The sequence below is a fragment of the Austrofundulus limnaeus genome, unplaced genomic scaffold (genome assembly GCF_001266775.1).
Source record: "Austrofundulus limnaeus strain Quisiro unplaced genomic scaffold, Austrofundulus_limnaeus-1.0 Scaffold1259, whole genome shotgun sequence".
In the NCBI taxonomy this organism is placed as follows: Eukaryota; Metazoa; Chordata; class Actinopteri; order Cyprinodontiformes; family Rivulidae; genus Austrofundulus; species Austrofundulus limnaeus.
The window spans coordinates 34,690-57,246 of NW_013953661.1; the positions used below are offsets into that span (position 1 = coordinate 34,690).

At 38.0% G+C, this 22,557-nt stretch overlaps 1 protein-coding gene across 1 annotated transcript in view; it reads left to right on the top strand.

Moving 5' to 3' along the window:
* LOC106534744 (calcium uptake protein 3, mitochondrial) overlaps positions 1 to 22,557 on the top strand; it is a 61,782-nt gene that overhangs the window by 33,900 nt on the left and 5,325 nt on the right. The window contains exons 12-14 of the mRNA XM_014031477.1: positions 20,442 to 20,536; positions 20,634 to 20,805; positions 21,219 to 21,227. Of these exons, the coding sequence (XP_013886931.1) occupies positions 20,442 to 20,536; positions 20,634 to 20,805; positions 21,219 to 21,227 (276 nt within the window). The remainder of the gene's footprint in view (positions 1 to 20,441; positions 20,537 to 20,633; positions 20,806 to 21,218; positions 21,228 to 22,557) is intronic.

Below are 22,557 nucleotides of genomic sequence, written 5' to 3' on the forward strand. Positions count from 1 at the left end.
TCGGCATACAGGCTCTGATGGAGAGAGGTGGAAATCCAGGCTGAAAATGCAGACAGGATGCAGATAAAAGTGTCTGAGTGCACACCACGGTTCAGATGTAAAGTTACATTAAATGACAAGGAGGCAACAACTGTGGAAATCAGCATCAACATTTTACAGCTGAAGCCCATCTTTGTTATCTTGAGATCGGACATTAGGATCATAAAGGCAGTTATGTTTGGCTGAAAATAAAAAAGCTTGGGTTTTATAATGCCATTCTGAACCACTCTGCATATGTTTTGCCTTTTTTAATTTATACTTCACATTTACACACTGACACTAAGAAAGATTTAAAGTTTTTTGTACTCGTAAAACCACGGCAATACTCCGGACCATTGTTATGCTTAGTGAGGTAATTTCCTCCTCCACAAGTAGCCAAGAGTAAAAAAATATCCATAGATTGAAGATATTTTATACTATATATTTATATTATATATATTAACGCAAACATTGGTAATCAAGCAGACTGTCTGCTGTGCTCAACTATAATTTGGGAGGGGCAAATACCGGTACTTTCAAAACAAGTAATTTAGTAAAGCACTGCTGCTGAATTCATAGAGTTTGCTGTTGTTAGCAACAGCACGATGCAACAAAAGTTGCATCAATTACTCAAGAAACAGAAGGGGAATGTCAAAGGAAAAAGTTGCAGGCTGAGTTGCTTGCCTACCAAATCTGGAACAGGTTTGTAGACTAGGTGTTGAGAATGTCAAGAATATTGTTTGAGAAGAACAATGTTCATAAGCTAGGCAATGCTGTGGATAGGGAATGTACTCCATCTGGGCCAGCCTGGCTCAGAACATTATTGTATGTGTATGCAAGTTGAGAGAAAGATAGTTTTTGAATGTTGCTGTAAATTGGGGTTGTTGTTTTTTTTTTGGGTCATTGGGACTTTTTTTCTTGGGACAGCACAGTGGCTCATTGGTATAGCTGTTGCCTCTCAGAAAGTTTGCTGCTGTATTGAATCCTGACCTGGGACCTTTCTGGGTAGTTTTCTAGGCATGGTTTTCTCCTACAGACCAAAAAACATGAGGCTAACTGGTAACTCTAAATTGTCGTCTAAATAGGTATGAGTGAGAGTGTGAATGGTTGTTTTTGTGTCCCTGTGATGGACTTAGAGAGGGTTCACCCTGCCTCTCGCATAGATGGCAGCAGTGACCCCCATGACCCAGAAAGGAAGAAGAGAGCAAAATATAATAGTCTTCTCTTAAAATATGCAACACTGTTCAAATGTCAATCGATGGGTCAATGAAAACCGCTTCCTGTCATAAGTTTTTGTCCTGTGTTCGATTGTCAAATGAAGACCTCCAATTTCATACAGACTTCAAGGTTTTTTAGCCTTTGCGGTCTTTATACATATCAGTAAAATGATCATTGGACTGTTCATTTTATTTTAACAACATATGTACTAAAAGATATTTTGATAACATATATCAGCAAAGTATGATTTTGAGCCTTGTAGCAGCATCATATGAATTCTGGCATTTTACACATAGTCCACCAGAATGTGCCAACACAAAAGTCAGAGACTTCACATGAAATTTGGGCCATCTTCTGGGTGAAAAGCAGATTACTTCCTACTCGCGGGTGCCCCCTCTGGTGGGGAAACTTTTTTCAGGGATACAAACTTTTTCAGAACACCGGTAGATGGCAGCCATTACAGACGAACATGTGTTTGTTGTTCGAGGAGCGGCCCGGTCACACACTAATGTCATTAATTTGTTCATTACTAAGGTGCAGGACTACTTTTTCCCCCATTTTTCACATCATGTCGCCTGCCTGGATCTGTTGCTATCTCGCTCTGAAGCACCGAGTGTCAGAGATAAGCTCGCTTCAACTGCTTTTTACAATGCAGTCTAATTTCCGGACTCAGGCATTTTGTGAATGAAGCCGATATTTCAGTCAAAATACATAAGTAAAAATATTTATCTGAGTATAGTACTACCCCCCCCAAATTTATGGATGATTTTATGGATTTAATTTTACGTATTATACTTGAATAAATACGGTACTCAATCAAATGTACTGTCCATAAATAAACTATATACATTTGCCCATGTGTGTGTGTGTGTGTGAGAGAGTGTGTGTACACACCCTGGAGTATACTTCACAGACATTGCTGTATTTAAAGTGACGTGTGCACAGGTCCATGCTACAATGTAAGTGTGACAGCTGGAGTCAGAAAACATGACAAACAAGCTCACACACACACGCACACGTGTTCCTCTATCCTTATGGGGACTTTGTTTTGATATCCATATATTTACTGGTTGTTTCCAGTGGTGGGCACTGGGCAGCACTAACCTAAAAAAAAAACTTACACTAGCCCTAAAACAACAACTCAAATATTTAGGTCCCTTAATTCTAAAGGACTGAAAGTTTTAGCAAAAGCTAAAGCACTAAAATAACCCAGTCAACCCATGAACATTCTTCAACAGGTTTTTGGTGACCCCGACGTGAGTTATAACATATTGCCATGTTGCTCTTTTAAGACTTATCATTGACATTCCACAGCTGTATTTGGGTTTATATATTTTCAAAATATTGTCACCTGGTGAATAAGTGACACACATATGAACAAAAATTTGTGACAACTTTCACCCTCAGCTGTTAACATTAGCATTGATCAATAACATTTATAGACATCAGTTAGTGCTCCTAAATTTAGCCTATAAATTTAGCAAGTGCTAGTCCACTAATAAATTTGAAAATTAGCAACAGCCCTAAAGCACTAATCAGGAAATCATTTCCCCTATTAGTGCTTTAGGGGAACTGTGCCCACCACTGGTCATTTCTATACCCCAACACTGACCCCGTAACCCTAAACCTAACCTAAACTGAATTCACATGTCGTTAGTCCTAACCCCTCATCACCAACAGTATTTCCCCCAATGGGATTTTGTCCCCATAAGGAACAGTTGGTCCTCACCAGGCTGTGTGCACCAGGAAACGATCAAAAATCGCTCCCACCAGGTAGTAAAAACATGTACACACAAGTTACAAACGGATGCAGATTATGTGTGAACACACTCACACAATGGTGGGAATCCGATAAGCAACAATAAAGAAACTGACGGAGTTAAAATGTGTTTTATTATATGGTGGACGATGAAAAGTGCATCTACTATATAACAAGGTGATTAAAAGTTGCCCTGAGATGGACATGCAACCTGTCAAGGGTGTACCCGCCCACTCACACTGTGACTGTTGGCTATGTGACCCTGAAAAGAAGAAGCAGGTAAAAGATAATGGATGAAATGAATAAATAAAAATGTACAGTAAGTGAAAATATAGTTACATTTAAAATAATAGAAATAATAATAACAGTTTGTGAAAATTTAAACTAAAATTTGGTGAGAAATAAACAGTTTTCATTGGCTCCCACACTGATTTGAGTTTATCTCACCCACACAACACATACTAAACATACAGTTTGACTAAAATAGTTTTTTTCAAACAGACCTCTTTAATTTCCTCTAAGCCAATAACACTAAGCTCCACAGGCAAGATGTTAGAATTATAAATTAATCGGACAGTTTGCTGCCCATGTAGCATTAAATTGTTAACTAGGATTTCCTAGAAGTAGATTTCATTAATTTCAGGGGAAAGCCTGTGTATTTTCTTATTAAGAGATGGTGGGGGCTCCTGCATTTGAACAACAGGATCAGTGTAACATGCAGGGAGTGAAAAATATTAGTTTCTTTTTAGGTCCTCTTATCTCTAAAGGAACTATACCTCACATCTAATAAGTTCTACTTTTTCAGAGAAGTAGCACACGAGCAGCTGACCTTGGAATTAATATTTAATGTCTTTTTTATTTTTTTATTTTTTTATAAATTGCTTGAAACTCTTTTTGGTGCAGTATTAAATCACAGTGGGAAGGAGATCAAGGGGTTAACAGAGACAAACCAAAGGACTGCCATTCAGGCTGAGCTCAAGGCTGCTTGCCCCAAAACATGTGAAAGTGGTGAGTATTTATACCTGTGCTGCTGGGGAAAATTTAGCTTAGATTAAAAAAATGTCAGGGGCAAAACACAATGAAGAAGACACTTCAAAAATCTCAAAAGTACTTCAGTTCTTGTCAGTGAACAGCACTACTCAAAAGATTTCTCTTTAGTAAACTGTTTTTGTTAGTGAACAATTCCCCCTTAGTGGAATACAGTAGTTGTTATTACTGAGCAGCTCTCATTAGAGGAACAGTTCAGGTCAGTCATCAGGTTTTTTGGTGAATAGGTCCCCTCAGTAGAACCAGTTTTCCTTAGTAAAGCTTCTCTATAGTGAACACTTCTCGTTAGGGAACGGTCTCTTGAGCGGAACAGTAGTTAACAGTTCTTATGTTTTGTCTATGACCAGGTTTCCTCTGTGGGATAGTTCTACCTAATGAATATCATTCTCAGTAGAAATGTTCTCATTTTTGAAACAGTTTTCCTTTAGTGAACAGTTCTTGCCATGTAACAGTTCTCCTTGGCAAGAAGTTCTCCCTAATAAACAGTGCTGGCTCTAGCCATTTTGGTGCCCTAGGCAAGTTGAAGTGCAACCCCCCACCCCGAACTATGTCCCACCCTCCCCAATTTGAACCCCCTAAAAACAAGTTTGACAGTGTAAGGTACTATGGTAAAATTAGATTTATTTGCTTTCCCAGAAAGCAAATAAATAACAACATACATGTTAAAAGGATTTTAAATCATTTTGCAGGTATACGGACGTATAGGGCAATCTTACGGATTTTTTCAAGTCTTTACGGATTTTTTCAAAACCTTATTTTTCATTTTTTCTAACATGTCAGAGCCTGTAGGATGATTTAAAGAACAATAAATCACATCAAACAGCTATCTTCCAACCTGTTCTGCTGGAAGAAATACGTTTTGAACTTTTTCCACTCTCCTTTCCTCCTGCTTCGCAGCGAGCGTGTTCACGTGCTGACAACCTAACCCCCCGTGTCAGAGTGTCGGAGCAGGACGAGTCAGTGCAACGTCAATCAAATGAGAGAGAGGGTGGGGGCGATTGCTGCATTGGGGGAGGAGAAAATGTCTTATGGGAGGAGTCGTTTATTTTTCCTGTAATAGTCCATTATAGCTTTTTAAGAAAATGTAATTGAAAGGGATTTTTAGCAGAGTTACAACCAGGAATTACAAATAATTATTTTTTCTTCTGCAGTTCGGCGTCCCCTCCAGCAGATGGCACTCTAGGCGACCGCCTAGCTTGCCTATGCCAAGAGCCGGATCTGCTAATAAAACAGTTCTCCTTAGTAAAGAAAAAAATGTATTGTTTACATAAGTAGCTAACTTTTTTTCCCGTGGAACAGTCCAACCTTATGAATTGTTCTCAGTGGAACAATTCTTCTAGGAGAAGAATTCTCAATTGAAGTGTAGTCACTACAAGTTTACTTTCAGTGAACACTTGTCATGTTTCCATCCGATTTTAATGCAAACGTTGAGTGATTTTTTTAGAATGTCACAAAAACGGGAAACAAGAAGAAATACGAATCAGACGTGTTTCCAACTACTGGCTTGGAGCGAATCAACCAGGCTACGCAAAGTGTAATTATGCCAGGCATTGACATTACACATGGCTGTAGTAGGAAGTAGAGGTTGAAGCTAGCAGGGACCACACGTCTCCGGATAACAAAGAGAAGTTTTCAGGAATGAGTTGCTATCGGGCAAGTTGTCAGAATAATTACAACTTGCCCAGGTGACATGCTGTCTGGAGATGTAGACAAAGAAATGTCATTATTTTCAGGTTATGGGGATATCTGTGAAGACGCTAACAGTGGGAGAATGGTCCACTGTAGCTGCAGCTGTTACATTTATTGGACAGCAGGCACAGCTGATCAATCATGTGAGGTAAATGCTCGCTACCTCAGAACTTATTTGCCAAATGGGTTTACATCTTCCTTTTTGTGCATTAACTCTTTTTCAGAAAATCCAAAACCACCTCAAGCGAGTGTGAAAACTTTTTTATTTTTATTTTTTTTAGTGAAATTGAGTAAGTTTTATCAAATTTTTCCATTTCCGTCCACTTAATACTTCAAAATGCACATAAAACACAATGGAAACATGGCTAGTGCTCCTCAGTGGTTAAATTCTTCTTATCAATTCATTTAATTATTTTTGTTTATATTGTGCCAATTTGCAATTTCTCGGTGCACTAAAGTATACACATTTATTGGAGTATCAACTCCAGTATTTATTCTGAATATCTGAGAATTTTGTACAGGACTGAGTACTTGTATAAATGCTAGTACACCACTATCATGGCCTCATAATCCTGGGACAGCAGGTTCAAGCCCAGTCCTGCGCAAGCTCACTGGGGCTCAGTGAGTTCCTTCTCACTGTGCAGTTCCTCCCTGTGCAACGGCTCTCAGAGAACAGTTCTCATCAATGGAACAGTTCTTCTCAGTGAACACTTCTGCTCAGTACGGTCTAAAAGGAAACGGTTGTCCAACAGACAACACTCAGAGCTGATTTCAAGTCCTAACAGCACCTCTGGGAGAGCTCAGAGGAAGGAGTTTAATGGTTGATGGAGAAGAACATTCAGAAAGACACACACACACACACACACGCACGCACGAACGCACGCACACACACACACACACACACCTTCCATGATTTTTTATGATCATTCTATCACAGCACACAGTTTGTTTAAGACCCCATTAGAATCAAAGGGGTGACAATCTTCATAATGAAGTTTAATTTATTAAAACACTATTAACATTAGCAAGGAGGAGGGCTGCTGTACAGGAAGAGCAGTTCAGTTTATTCAGCCACACGCAAACAGGAGACAGTGAGCATTTAAATGTACTTTATTAGGGTATATCTGTTTCTACAATTTGCATTTTTTTATTTCTCATGTTTCACTGCAGTTTTATAACATTTACGCTTTAGGAAAGGTCATTGCTTAAAACTGATCCAAGGGTAAAAATATGTCTGAACAACAACAACAACAATAATAATAATAATAATAATAATAATAATAAACACACACACACACACACACACACACACACACACATATTTATATATATATATATATATATATATATATATGTATGTATATATTATATATATATACACACATACAAATATTTTAGGACATAGGTACAAATTCAACCTAATTGAAAAAATAAACATTATCAACCCAAGTTTGTTAAATTAATTTTTATCTTTTCAGTCATAGAAAATGGTCAAAAACAATACAAATTTGAGAATGTTGTAGTACTTGAGTTAAGATAGCTAAGAAAATGAGTGAGAACAATAGTTAACATTTTTTCCTCCACATCTCACTTTTAGCTTTCCGTACTCACATTCAGCTCACCTTTAACGCTCTTTCTGCTAAGTACTAAAGCTCCTTATGTGTATTGATGTTCACCATTGACAAGCCAATTCAATTTACCTTAGTAAAATGGCTATTGTTTTTATTAGACTAATTGGCGGTTGCCCTGCGGGAGTTGTGGGATGAGCAAGATAAGAGATGAATTCAGAGCTCTCCTGTAATGGCGAACAGGCTAAATACACAGAGTGAACAGCAATTTGTGTGTACAGAAGAAAAAAAAAAACCATTGAAACCTATGACAGAAAAAAAGTAACTAATTTTTATGTAGTATTAAAAATTAAATGGGCTAATCTGTTTCATCTATTTAAAACACTGTTACATCCAATAAAAAAAACTGTTGGGCTATTTAGATAACTCACTTGATGGTTTAAAATTTTTGGGTCATTAGCTGGGTTGTTTGATCCATTATTGGGTCAAAATGCATGACCTAGCCCACATAGCAAAATTTGTCTGCACAGTTCTGTCCAGCACAATATATTAACACAGAGGTTCTCAAACTGGGGTCCCAGGACCCCCAGGGGTCCGCGAGAGGTGTCTTGGGTGTCCTCAAAAAATTTCACTAAATTGTTAATTTATTTTTATTTTTAAAAATGCATGGAGAACAATGAACTAATAAAACAAATATAATAAACTTAATAAAAACTATATATTCCCATGGCATTTAGAGGTTGAAATGACAATAAATTATATTTTTAAACAGCATGGGGTTTATGAGGGGGTCCCTGGAACTTTTTCACCCTTGTAAGGAGTAGGGTTGGGCATTATCGTATCATGTGCAATTAATCGTCAGAAAAACATTAATCGATTAGTTTTGTCACTTGACGATTAATACGATTAATGCCACCAGGCAGACTGACTGGGGATTACTCCGATCAGCCCACTCGGTGCTCCTCTCTGCTTCAAATATGACAAACATTAAAATTAAAGTTCTGTAATTTATTTATCTACCAACACAATTTAAAACATGATGTATAGCCTGAAATCTGTAATTTTCACACAATTTGGAACATTTTTTTTACAAAGAGCAAATCTTTCCCACTAAATTGGTCATGTGACTACAAAATAAGGGCGTCCCGGGACTCCAGGGGATTAATCGTCAAATTAATTGTTATCGGCTAAATACCACAATTAATCGTGATTAATTTTTTGCCAATATTGCCCAACCCTAGTAAGGAGTCCCCAGACTTAAATGGCTTGAGAACCCCTGTATTAACACTCTGTCCATAAATGGGCCAGCACCATATAAACCAAACCACCACCAGGCCAGTTGATGCACTGACAGATTTGGGACACATAAACCAGACCGCAACTGGGCCAGTTGTGGCATGCCATCTTAAAACCAGTACCATCTTTACCAGAACTGGCCCACAGCTGGTTGCCAAGCCAGCAGTCAGCCAGCAATGCCAGCTTGACACCAGACCTGGCCTTTTGGTGTGTAGACATGTGTATGCATGTAAAAATTGCATGTAAAAATTGCTTTCTGTATGAGTGCTGATCTGATTTGATTTAACTCACCACCAGCTCCCATGGCAGCAGCCTCTTCTCCCCTTAGGTCCAGATTTCATCATTCAAATGAACTGATGTTCTGCAACAAAATATTATACACATCTCAGGTCTGCAATCACCTCTACTCCTAAAACAATATCTTGTCTTGTCTTTACTCTTTAGTGTGCAAGTGAAACAAATGTTTATTGTGTCCCAAACAAGTTCTAAAGTCATCACTTATCCCATAGCATCATTCTTGAAGGTTTAAATCCCATCAAATATTTCAGTTCCTAGTTGTGCTACCATCTACCAACTCTCATGTAAAAAAGAATTAAACAGGTGTTGCCACAAGAAGCACATCAGTTTTATGTAAAATAACCCAACTAATATTGAATACATTACGTACCGTTATTTTACATAACCATAAACACTAATAAACCTTGTTTTTTTGTGCAAAATTACCAGTCACACAAATATCTGGGACTAACACCCTTCCCTCAGGTGTCTATGAATAAGATGTCTGCCAGATTTCTGAGCAAGCTTTTAAAAGTTATTTTAGTTTTAATAGGAATTAAAACCTTGTTCTCCAAGAACCAACATTCTGGTTGAAGTTTTAGGTAGGATTTCATTGGGCTGCAACTGTTGGTGACTAGTTAGCTATTGGCATTCCCAAAGGAGTTTCTAGGCAAAGACATCAAAGTGGGAAAAAAATAATGTATACAGCCCACTAAGTATTGAGCTTTGCAAAGCAAGCACACAGAAATATGCTGTGAGGTTAAAACAATTGGTCATTGAAAACACGGCCATGCAATTCATTGGTTGCTTAGTCGCAACCACAGCGTGAGTCTAAAGTCCCAGGACCCCTTTTGGTTTTAGAAAGAAAAGGGAAAATGACATATCTGAATACTCCAACAAATAATACATAATGGGGCCTATCTTTTAAGTCATGTCCAGAACATGACCACCATCTTGAAAGCTGACAAATAGGATAACTTTTTCTAAAGAGTGACCCCACCACCACCACCATTACTGGTATTCATATATGTCATTTTCCCTATTTTTAAATAAGAGTGTCCTGATATTTTTGACTCACTCTGTACTCAGAACTCAGTGAGGATGCAATGGAAAATGTGCCTATTATATACAGTATATATTGGTATTTCATTTCCATTGTTTTTATATTTTATCAAATCTAATAAGATTTATTACTTCATCTTATACCTCACAGCTTTTATATGTGATGTTGTGGCTATTGTGATGCACTTTGGTCAGCTGTGGTTGTTGTAAATGTGCTATACAAATAAACTTTCAATTATTGAATATGTTCTCACAATTTTGACTTGCCAACTTCCAATAGTCACATTCCACTGAGATACTATTGTAGAATGTTCTGCTCATGCTTCTTTATTTGGCCCACATTAACCATGCTAAGGCTGCTACTGTTGACTTGATCCATGAAACATTGATCTAAAAGGTACTCCCTCACAAAACTTTAGATCAACAATGCTTCTCTAAAGATGACAACCACAGTAAACATTAACACGTTGCATATATCAAAGCCTTGCTATGTCCCAAAACATGTTTTAGTAAAACAGTGAAATGCAAAAAATAAATAAATAAGTGAAAATACTATATACAGAGTTGGAGCTTAATGTGAGTAGCCTTCTCGCACTACAGCTGACACACCTCTGCTGTATGATGCTGTTTGTATTTTTCATTCTCCAATCCGTCGATGACAAACATACACAAACAATGGTGCACTTTTGATCCGTTAGAGGCGAAAACACTCCAACTGTCAAACTCATGCACACTTGAACTTAAAGTGACAACTGTGACATGCATATGCACAGGCATTGGGTCTGAAAAAAAATAAACATAACACCCAGCCTTATTAGTGTACAGTTTTGAAAGAAAGCCTTGAATCTGACATGCACAGTGTACAAACACCAACATGTCCCCTGCTGAGAGCACAGATAGAGACACAGAGGTGGGAGTTGTGGACAGGCGGCACACAGTTCCCTCGCCGAAAGCCATATTGATTGGGATAAAGGTCTTTTGATGAGGCAGATTGCTCATCAGGCTGGAACGACATGCTTCTCTGATGCAACACCTTTTCAGACCAGCCCAGGGGCCCATCGACCCAGGCATGGCCATCCTATCTGTGTGTGTGTGTCTGTGCCTTTTTTGATCACGCTTAGGACGAGCATTGATCGGAGTTGGGCCCATCTGGGTCACTCCGACCCCACAGAGACATGTCCTCAGTTGGAGGTAAGGACATGTCCGTTGGTGGGCGGTGAACTTCATGCTCCAGCCATGAAGATCCTCAGAGAAAATGTCAAACTATAATTGACAAAGCAAAGTCCAAACACACCTTATTTGGAGTTAAGCATGGATTTTAGAGGTACTGGGTCAGGTGGAAGACAAAACCTCTGATTTTTACTGATGGGTTACAAACAGGACACTATAATTTACTGTATCCCGACAAAAGTGTCAATAAAAATAACAATTTAAAGCCAGTGTCGTGTAAATCAACAGCTCTGTTTGACCATGCCAAGGTTCATGGGATTAAAGCAAATAAATAATTCATGCTCAGAGATGACCACATTTTTTTTTATTAATTATTAACCTTTATTTAACCAGGCAAATCCCATTGAGATTACAGATCTCTTTTGCCAGGGAGGCCTGGGTCTGAAGGCAAACTAACGCTTATGTTTATGGTACAGTCAGAAACTGGAGTACTTGGAGATAACCCAAGCCAGCATGAGACCATACAATCTCAGAGAAAAACCCTGGGTTCGAACCGGATATCGACCCCAGGACCTTCTTGCTGTGGAGCATCAGCACAAACCACTAAGCCATTGTGCTGCCAACTAATTTCAAACTTCTAAAATAAACCTGAAGATATTATTCTAAAAATGCTTAACCTTTGTTCATTGTAGTAGATAGTTATAGAAAAAACTAGATATTCATAATAACTAGTATAAATAACAGTATTTGTGCAGTTTGATATTTTTACAACTTTTATTTTAAAATCTCTCAAGACTGTCACAGGAAAAACTTTAGATGTGTATAAAATGGTGTGGTGGTTGTAACATTTAATGGCTAGTTTGTAATACAAAGTACACACCTGAGGATGTCACTTAGTGTTTTCTTAGTTATCCCATTGCACCATACTGTTTAGACTTTAGCAGTGTCATTCACAATGACACAATCAGTGTCACTGATTTAAGGTTATTTCTCCTTCTCCCTGGAGTTGACTCCTGCATCAGAGCTGGCAAAAAAGAACTAAAGCCCTCAGCCAATGAGAAGTTATTGCTTTCTAGATGATTTTATTTAGGCTGTAATGCCTTTATGCATAGCTATGTTACATGATCATTACAAATAAAGGCTGATATTAGACAAAACTATATAGTAGTAGATTGTATTCCTAGGTTGGAGAGGGTGGATAAGGTTTGGGTCTGTCCTGTGTATTCCTTCAAAAAGAACAGGCCTGAAAATCCTCCAAGAGGTGACCAAGAGACATCCTAATCGGATGCTTAAACAATCTCAGCAGACCCCTTTAAATACGAAGAAACAGCTGATCTACGTACTTCAAGTTTACCCCAAATGGCAAAGCACCTGCTCTTGTCTCTAAGACTGATACTGACCACCCTGCAGAGGAAGCTAATTTCAGACATTTGGCTACAAGATCTTGTTCTTTTGGTCATGCTTTGTACCTCTGGTGAGGGTTTACCAATAAATTGTTTTGTCACTTGGCTCAGCTCTTTTTATCACTTGGTCCGAGAGAAACGCCATCACTACATCAACTCATCTCCTGCTCCATCCTACCATCACTTCTAAACAAGACTTCCAGACACTTAAACTCCTCCATCTGAGACAAAGTCCCAGATCTAACCTGGAGGGAACATTCCACATTGTTTCAACAGAGAACTATGACCTCGGGCTTAAAGGACCTATTTTATTATATCAGATCTTGTTGTGAAACATTTATGCTTTAATTCTCTTCACTCAACCCTGCAGGTAGAGGCAGACAGTTGACCACTCTGTCTGGCTTTGTTAGAGGTTTCTCTAAAATACTTCTTGTTTCTTTTTCACTGTTACCAAGTGTTTGCAAACTGTCATGCTTCTTCACATTAGGAGATTTAAATTGATTGGAAACAGTGTTTCTAAGAAAAACATCATGTTCCATATTTAAATTACTTGTTCTTTGTCTATTTTCCTATTCCAAAAAGTTCTTCTCAGTGTTAACACGGTTTTGGATGAAGTGATCTGTTTGGTGTCCAGCTCACAAGAAAGGGTCCTATCCTAAATAAGCCCATAACCTAAGAGTTTACATTTGTTTTCCAGGCAAAGGTATGTCTAAATACTACACATGGAACATTAAAACATTCATTCTGAAGTAACTCTACAGGGATTTTGCCTGAAGAACATTTTGCTCAACTTACACTTATACTGTAGGTACCAAGAATTGTCTACAGAATCCAAATCACTATTCAACAGTTACAGTTTGAGCTAGAGCAAGCCTTGCAGGACTGTCCTTGAGCACAACACTTGATATTTTCTCATCGATTTCAGCTATTCTGCCATCGTTAGGGTCTCTTTTGTTCCATCTGTCTTCTTAATTTAAGACATTTATTTTTTTAATATCGTCTGTTTCCCAAACTAAAAAGTTACACAAATTTGTTTGTCTCCCAGATTTTGTCTTTGGACTCTTCAGAGGTGGGCTTGTTGCTGAAGGGAGGCGACGAGGGAAACCGTGGACTCTAGCCAACCCACTGGCTCTGTTTTTTTAGCAACACTGCGATACCCCGGTCTTAATAATTGATCAGAATTAATTTTAACCGGGCCGTGACCTGAGCAAGGATGGACGGGCAGGGCTGTCCATGCATGAAAAAGTGTGTATGAGTGTGTGTGTGTGTACTATCACAGTAAATTCTGAAAAAGTTGTGTGTTTTACGTGTGTGTCTGCCCAGTTCACGGCAGCAGAAACAGGAGTTGATCTCTAAAAGCTCCTGACGTGTTCCTGGAATAAAATATTTAAGCTGACGAGGCCTTGACCTCCTGGTGCTTTTCGAGACTCCTGGTTCTTATTGATTTCTGACAAAACATCTAGAAAACCATTACAAGAAAATGCACTATAGCTGGCCACACACACCCTCTGACATTCTCACCATCACCTTTCTCACTGCCCACTTTATGTGTGTATTAACCAGTGCACACACTTTTACTAAAGTTTGATGTGTTAGTACCTGAGACTTAACACCAACTTATTCGCTGAGAGCCAACTGATCACATCCGATCTGGTTTTAAAACTTTGCCTCTTGCTTTTATAGGAAACTGTTGGCAAAATATAAATGAACCATGAAACAGATTATAATGAAACATTCAAAAAGTAATCATTTGACGTTCAAATACAGCTGTTTAACTACTGGACTATACCGATTCAAAAGTACCACCAATGTCAGCTGATCTTAAAAAAGTTAACAAAATGGCTGCAACACAATCATTTTTACAGATATTTGGCTAAAGTTTGATGTGGTAATAGTTTACAGCTTACTGAGAAGTACATCACACATATTTGATCAAAAACTTGCCCCTAAAAGTTGACACCCAAACATCTCTGGACCTTAAGAAATGTGGATTCAGTGCCTTTCCACTTTTCCTCCAAACTCTAGGGCCTTGATTTCCAAATTAATTCATTTGAAACAGGGATATTTGGCAGTTGAGCAACCGTCCAGCTCGTTGTGTCCTCAGCCCTGGTAAGACACTTCTAACATTGTCTTTGGTTCAGGAGTGGCTTGACTGAAGGAATGGGACATTTTTAGCCCTTGTAGCACATGCCCAGACAGCCAAAAGTACCAAAAGTTGTTTATGTAATATCTACATTTTCCAAATGCGTCCCTCTGTGTGTAATGAATCTAAAAAAATATGTAAGTTTTACATTACTCTGTTTTTTTAGATGCACCTGTATTCATTGGATGTACTTCTATAACTGATTTTAGATTAGTTTAGTAAGTTTGTTTATTTCAAACATGGATACAAAACAAAAAAAAATGATAAAAAGTGATAACAAGTTAACAAAATTTACATATCTGAAAAGGAATGGGAAGAAGTCAAAAACTTATTTAATCCCACCCTTCTCCAAAGCTTATTAACAAAAAAATAATAGTAAATTCTTCTTTTTTCTTATTCTAAGCTACAATTTCATAAAGATTAACCTCTGAAATCCAATCAATTCAAGATAACCACCTACGCTAATCAACCATAACTAAACCAAAATGGCAACAACTAAGTCAAATGTATTGAAAAACATCTGAGTTGAATCGGGTCAGAATAATCCGAATGGGGTGTTTACATGATGCATTTTTATTCCATATGGCCATTTAATCCCATTACTTATGTCCATGTAAATGTAGCTATAGACAAAGGAGGCAGTTTTGAATCTCTAGCTTTTAGATGTTGATATGAGTGGCAGTTCTGTATATAAACATGTGAACTAAAATGGAATTTTCTATGCAACACTTTATATCTTTATAATTTTGTTAGTCTATTATATTAAATTGTATTTAAAATTATTTGTATTTATTATATGCTCTTAGGCCTGTTGAAATCCAGTAATTCTATTGAGCTGCAAACATTTATTTATTTATTTATGTATTTATTTATATTTTTTTGATAAAAAGCACTTTCTGATGAGCAAATGTGGGATAAACTTGATAAACACTGAAATGTCAGGCCTTCTTATAAAAACCTTTCTCTACTCCTAAATAGGCTGTTTCTAAAGATTCTTGGTGTTTTATTACCACGTAGCAGTGAAGCAGGTTTCAACAACAGATAATTTCTTCTCAGCAGGGTATCTCTGGTAAAAGGGTCCAAATTACTGTAAATGTACGACCACTAGCTTTTTCCAAACACTTCCATGCATTTAAGTAAATATTAAACAAATGCGTTTTAACAACTACGCGTAACCCAGTGATCCTCTGTTTCAAGTAAACACACTCTCCCAACTTTCTGAGAACACAATTAATTTAAGAAGAGAAAAGTTTGTAAAATAATTGTTATTTTACTATTTTTGCTTTCTTAAGTAATAACAGTTACCTCCAAGAAAGTTCTCCAGTGATAGAAGCTAGTAGTTTGGTGGGTTACGAATTAAGGCAAATGTAAATTATTATACTAAAAAAAACAATAAAAGCGTTCAACTGAGCCACAATATCACGTCACTTGCAGACAATTTTGTAGATTTGTCTCTCATTATCATCTCAACATCTAAACACTGTCATTTTAAAAGAAACGTCATCTTTAGCCTAGTGATGTGCGAATCAGTGCTGAAATATCAATATTCCAGATCTTTATGCTTTAAAATTTATTCCAAAATCAAAACATCAATACTTTGATACTTCAGTATTTTCAAGTAAAATATATCATTAAAAGGAAGACACAATAAACTAACTAAACTATTGAAATATTGTCTAAATCATACGTGATTAATAGGAACTACTTTTTCTTCCTCCTGGGTAATGTGTAAGCGCAGCAGCACCTGCTCAGTCTGTAGATGTTACATGTTCAGAATTGTCACGCTAACGTGCATGTAATGTAATGCAAGTTTTCCCGTTCCCACGCTAATGTCATCTGTTTTTTATAATTACCAAGCTGCAGGACTGCCTTTTTTCCTTTTTTTTTTCACGTCATGTCACCTGCATGGATCTTTTACTACCTCGCTCGGAGGCACGAAGGAGTGTCAGAGGTAAGCTCGCTTGAACCGCTTTTTATGACGCAGACTCATTTCTGGACTCAAGCATTTTGTGAGTGACACTAATATTTCTGTTAAAATACACAAGTAAAAATATTGGACCTTGTATAGTACTACCCCATAACATTGTGAATTATATTATGGATTTAATTTTTTGTATTACACTTACATAAATATGGTATTTTTTATAGATTTACCCGACACATTAGGTGTATAAGCCCAAAGTCCGTGTATCAGATCACTGGTATAGGTGATACTGATACTGAGATCAGTATCACCTATACTAGCCTGAGTTTTTCTTCGTATCAGAAAGGAAATTGGTGGTATGAAATATTACTGCTTTAGATGGAGAAAGTAAAAAAAAAAGAAGTTCAATTTGAATCTGGTAACATAATCTAGTTCAATACAGTTAGAATCCATTGGATGCAGTTTATTTCACAGTTCTAACCAGTTTATCACTATCGTACTGTGCAGCAGTACCTAAGTAAAAAAAAAAAAATGGAGTCCAAATGAATTCCATTATGTTTCATCCATCGTCCAATGTCCGGCCATAAATGTAGAAAGTCCAGGAGAAACCAAAACATCCCTCCCCTCAGTGACACTCTCGTCACTTCTGCGGTCCCAGACCAGATGTCTCTAGTGGGTTTTGGGTCTTCCCAGGGATTTCCTCTCAGAAGGAAGTGTGTGAAACACCTGCAAGGGGAAATCTAATACTAAAACTCAGCTCAGGTTCAAATTAGGGAGGCAGTTCCTCTCAATCACTTCCCTCCAGGTGACTCCATAATTGTCCACATGGGCATTGAAATCCACAAAAAGAACAGACGCTCCAGATGGTAACCCTTCCAGAACAACAAGTCTTCAAGTAAACTGTGTTGTTTAGTCCACAAATCCAAACAAGAGTCAGAACCTTATCTCCTACAGCTAAGGGCCCCAAAGAGGTGACCCTCTGGTTCACTGGGGAAAACTACCAATACCAAGTCACTCAGCTAGAGAATTGTATCTCTATACCAATTCTCTTTCCTTTCTCCAATTTGTTTGTCATCATTGTATCATCTATTTGAGCCGCAAAGCTGGCTTACCTCTTCACTGTTACTACTAAAGGCACAAAGGTTGTGAGTTGTCTTTAACTCTCCTGCCACCACTGTCTATTCAGAAATGGTACTGAGAGGGTCTCTAAGTCCCGACTTGAACAGTCTCATAAAAGTGCCAAGAGATTATTTACATGTGGCCAAAACTTTAATTTGTACTAAAGATCTAGACCCGTGAACACCAAAACCCCAAGTTTTAGCAAAACTGAACAACTCCCAACTTTTCTTTTCTTTACTTGGTCATTGCATCAGTTCCTCCCTCCTGTTCTCCATCTGTAACTCCAGGTCTCTTGCAGCTCACATTCCCCGGACTAATCTCCACCAGTTCAATGTTGTTCAATTAGATTCCAGTTGACATGCATTGGAAGTAGGCACTCCTCCTTGTAATTCAGCCCTCTTTATAGCCAATCTATTTTTTAATAAAGGTTCAGAGGAAAACATTAAAGTATTGATCTTTATTTATCGACCCCGGCCCAGAGCATAGTTAAAGCTGACACAAATCAATCAAAATAAATTTAAAATGATGATAGCACATATGAGGAGCCCGGCCGCCTGTTTCGGGGAGTAATTAGGGGGCTAGGCAGAGGGGAACCTAAGGCAATAAGAGTAAAAGTAACGGCCACACATACACATTCTCTGCAGCAGAACGAGCTGCAGGACTGTTTAACAGAGCTCAGATTAGAAATTTGTTTTGCATTAAATGAGACGACAAAGAGGCAAGGTTAATGAAAGGGCGCAGCACTTTGGGGCTGTGGTAATCCACCAAAACCCTCTCTTTGCTGAATCTAATGTGCAGCTCGTGCACACACACAACCACACACACAGACAACTCTCAGAGGCAGCCTTCAGGACATCCTCAGCTTAGCAAAAAAACAATGAGAATTAATTTTAAAAAGTGAATGAGACAGGGCTGGTTGGTAGTTATGAGAGAGATAGAGGAAACCAAGCCTTAATGCATGAATCAGTTTTAATCTGTCTGAGAATGTGTCTGAAAATGTCCAGTCCGGCTGACACCAAGGACCTTGGCCAAACTGCAGTTTTGTTTGTTTTAAGGTTGGTTCATTCAAACTGTGCAAACAGAGGAGGTGTATCACGACATTGACTGAATCCAAATATGACTCGTGTACAAACAGGCATAATACTCAGCTGCAACAACACCCAATTCACAAGCTCGGATAAGACTGTCATTTCACAAAGCAAATAATTATCTGCTGTTTTGAATAATAAATATTGTGTATTTAGCATTCAAATATTAGGTACTTTGCTTTCAATATTCTGAGTACATGACTCGTACTTTTGTTTTCTGCTAACTATTACAAAATCACAAAATAGTACAACAGCAGGAATTTCCTTGATTAGTGATGCTCTGGATCTGGATTGTTTAAAAGTATACCCATCCTGATGTCGGTCCATGCTTTAAATGAGTCATTTAAGCATGGACCCTTCAGCTCCAAACTCATCACATAATGACACCTGGGCCCCTCTGGTTCAGGTTTCAATTTGCAAGGTTCCCCTCTTTGCAAAGATTGGTATTTTAAAAGTAACATAATTCTCTGGAACATTGAAATAATCAGCCATGAAATGTATTTATTATGGATGTTAACACCTAAATAAAATGTCCCAACATTTTAAACACTTAATTAGTGCATTTATTTTTTTTGTCCCAAAATTTGCTTTAAAGATGATGCCGCTCCGTGCTTGGAGTCTCTCTCGGGGTCTTTGGTGCTGGTCTCCCTTATGCTGGCTGCGGGCTTTATAGGTCAGGTCTGTGGTCTTCCACAGTTTTTTTAACATTACATTGAAGAGATCTTGTATATACATGCGTGCTCACAACCGCACACAAGCAGGTGTTTAAATCCTGGGTTTTCTAGTTGGTCACTGATTGAATGGTATGTGCATATGTGTATGTATGTATGTATGTATATAGATGGGCTTTCTGCAGGGCTGTAAGATGCTGCTTTGGACTTTATGAAGTTTGTGCTTGAGAAAACCTGATCAAATCTTAAGCAAAGATAGACAGGACTTTTTCATGTCAATGTACAGAAGCCTGGAATGGCATTCTATGTTTCAAAAACAAGTTTTTCAGGTTTGGGGAGCTGTTCAGTATTATCCCAGTTATGCTTTTTAGCGAGAGCAGTCTTCTGACAGTAGACTTCTTTTCCTTTCTGAAACGTCCTCCAAATACAGCCTGCATCACAATATTTGCATTTTCACAGTTAATGTGATTGTGTTTTTCTTTGAACTCTTTAAGAGAGGGAAAATTAAACCATTTGTGGAGGAGGCAAAATCCTCACAGGCAAAATCCTCATTTCAATTGGATGATCAGTTCAATTTTTTGCACTAGATCACCTGCACCACGCCCACTGATAGCACAAGCAATTTTTACATTTTGCCCGACAATTTAGCACTCGTTTGATCGATCAGCCCCTTTCTCTCTTTCCTCCAATCCCATTTACGTGTTGTAATCACAGTTGATCTTAAAAATGTTACTTCGTCACACATTTTGCTGCCTAGACTGGTTTGTTTGATACCGTAGTCGCTGTTGAATATTTGAACAGACAACTTTGTGGACATTTTATTTGTTTTGCTCATTCTGTGCTCGTCACGCAGCAGAATCCTGCGCCCTGCTAGCCTGCCCAGTGATGTCCAGTACGGACTGGTGATAGACGTATCCCGCCCATTGCTTCTCTTACCTTTTTTTTTTGTGAACAATCACTGATAAAACTTCTAATTCCTGTCTCTGATAGCGCTCAGATGAGAGCATCACAATTGATACCACTCTACTGGTCCATTTCTTTGGAAAGAAAGGAAAAGCAGAGCTCACATTCGATGATTTCTACAGGTACTTGAAAGTTGTAGTGGACAGCACAACACTAACCACACAGTAGGACTCTTTGTTTCCCCTACTACATCAACGTCTCCACTTTTCTACATCTCAGATTTATGGATAACCTCCAGACTGAGGTATTGGAAATTGAGTTTCTCACCTACTCAAAAGGGATGACTACTATCAGTGAGGAGGACTTTGCCAAAATCCTGCTGCGCTTTACCAACGTGGAGAACATCAACGCCTACATGGACAACGTCCGCCAGTGTATTCCTGATGAAAAGGTGCAATGCACACATGCTCACAGTTCTTTACCTGGCAAACAACACACTGAGAGCACTTTGAATGAGATTAGCTACAGTAGGTTTCCTAAGCCTTACCCATCTGTTAAATTTCTTCTTCCTTCTGCCTTCCAGGCATTCAGACCCTGTAATTTCGCCCTGTTGTGTCTGCCTGGGGCTGTTGTTTCTCTCCACACTTCAGTGCCCCGTTGCTTCACTTGACCTCACACAAAAACTCACACAAACACTTTTAGCAACACACGTGAATGTTTGTTTTTGTATCTGTGTATCTGTGTATCTATCAATCAATCAAACTATGCTGGCCAGAAAGCTCGCTATACTTTGGCACATCATCCTTATGTCCATTTGCAACCCAACTCTATTTCTGTCCCTCCTCTCTTTTCATGCTGTGGAAGAAGCAGGAGGTTTGTCTCTGCCTCAGAAAAAAACACAACCTGCAGTTACAATCTGTCACTTTTTCCTCTTATTCTTTTAGTTTTACTGTCATTTTTTATATCTGTGTTTGCTCATGTAAACTCACTACACTGTTTTGTCTTTAAATGTGCTGAATGTTTGATTTGACTTTACAGATTTAATATTTCACAGCAAAAAGCATGGAATATAATAAACGATCTTCATGTTTTCATTTTACCAAGGTTTCAGTCATTCATTTGACTTAATACACACTATCATCTCAATAACAAGCTTCATCTCATCCTACTTTACAACCATGAAACAGTCAGCAGGCTGCTGTTTGGTTTTACAAATCATGCATGTTCACCTCTCTTTTCTCATTTCTAGTGCAGAGGTGTCAAAAGCAGTTAAAGAAGGGGCCCAAAATTCAAAAATAGTTTGAGCCAAGAGCAAATCTCTGTCAATGTCTGAGAAAAATGTTATGTAGCAAATTATTCTAATAGAAATACAAATTAACTTTTTCAAATTACAGTTTATGTAGCATACATTACTTAAAGCAGGGCTATTCAACTAAATTTCTCTGGGGGCCACAGTTACTACAGGCCAATGGCACAGGGGATAAACCTCCAGCAATTAAAGTCATTATGTAAATAAACCAAGTATTACAATGATCTGTTACATTTGAAACAGTTTATTTTACTGGATTTAATCATGAATACAACCTACAGGACCCTATGTAATAAAAGAAGGGTTAATAAAACAACAAAAACAAAATGAACACATTCTGCCTCATTTACCACAAATAATATTTTGATATCTCTGACTTACCAAATTTTTAAACCAATTTTATTTTCACTTTCATAGTTTTATCTTCAACTGCGTGTAGTTTTAACTGACTTGAATGTTCATAGAAATGGTTTTTACCAGCTTGTAGCCACGATTCTGTTGTTTCTGTAGATACCAAACATGTCTAAATTTAACTAAAAGAACTTAGAGTAATTAAAGTAGACAACTAGGGGTTTGGGCATAAGAGATGAATGAACCAATTGGCGGGCCGAACTTTGGTCACTCGCGGGCTGGATTTGGCCCGCGGGCTGCCAGTTGAATAGCCCTGACTTAAAGGCTAAAGGGAAAAAAAGATGAAATGTAGTAAAATACATCTTTAGTATTCATTTTCTATGCCTTACTGTCAAGCGAAATTTTTAAAAATGCTATTTCCTAGAGATACATTTGATCACGATCCAGCAATAAAAAATAACCTGCTCTTAAAATCAAATTATTTGACTTTAGAATAAGAGAATACAAAGATTGATAAATTCAAACTTGATTTTCTCAGCTTGA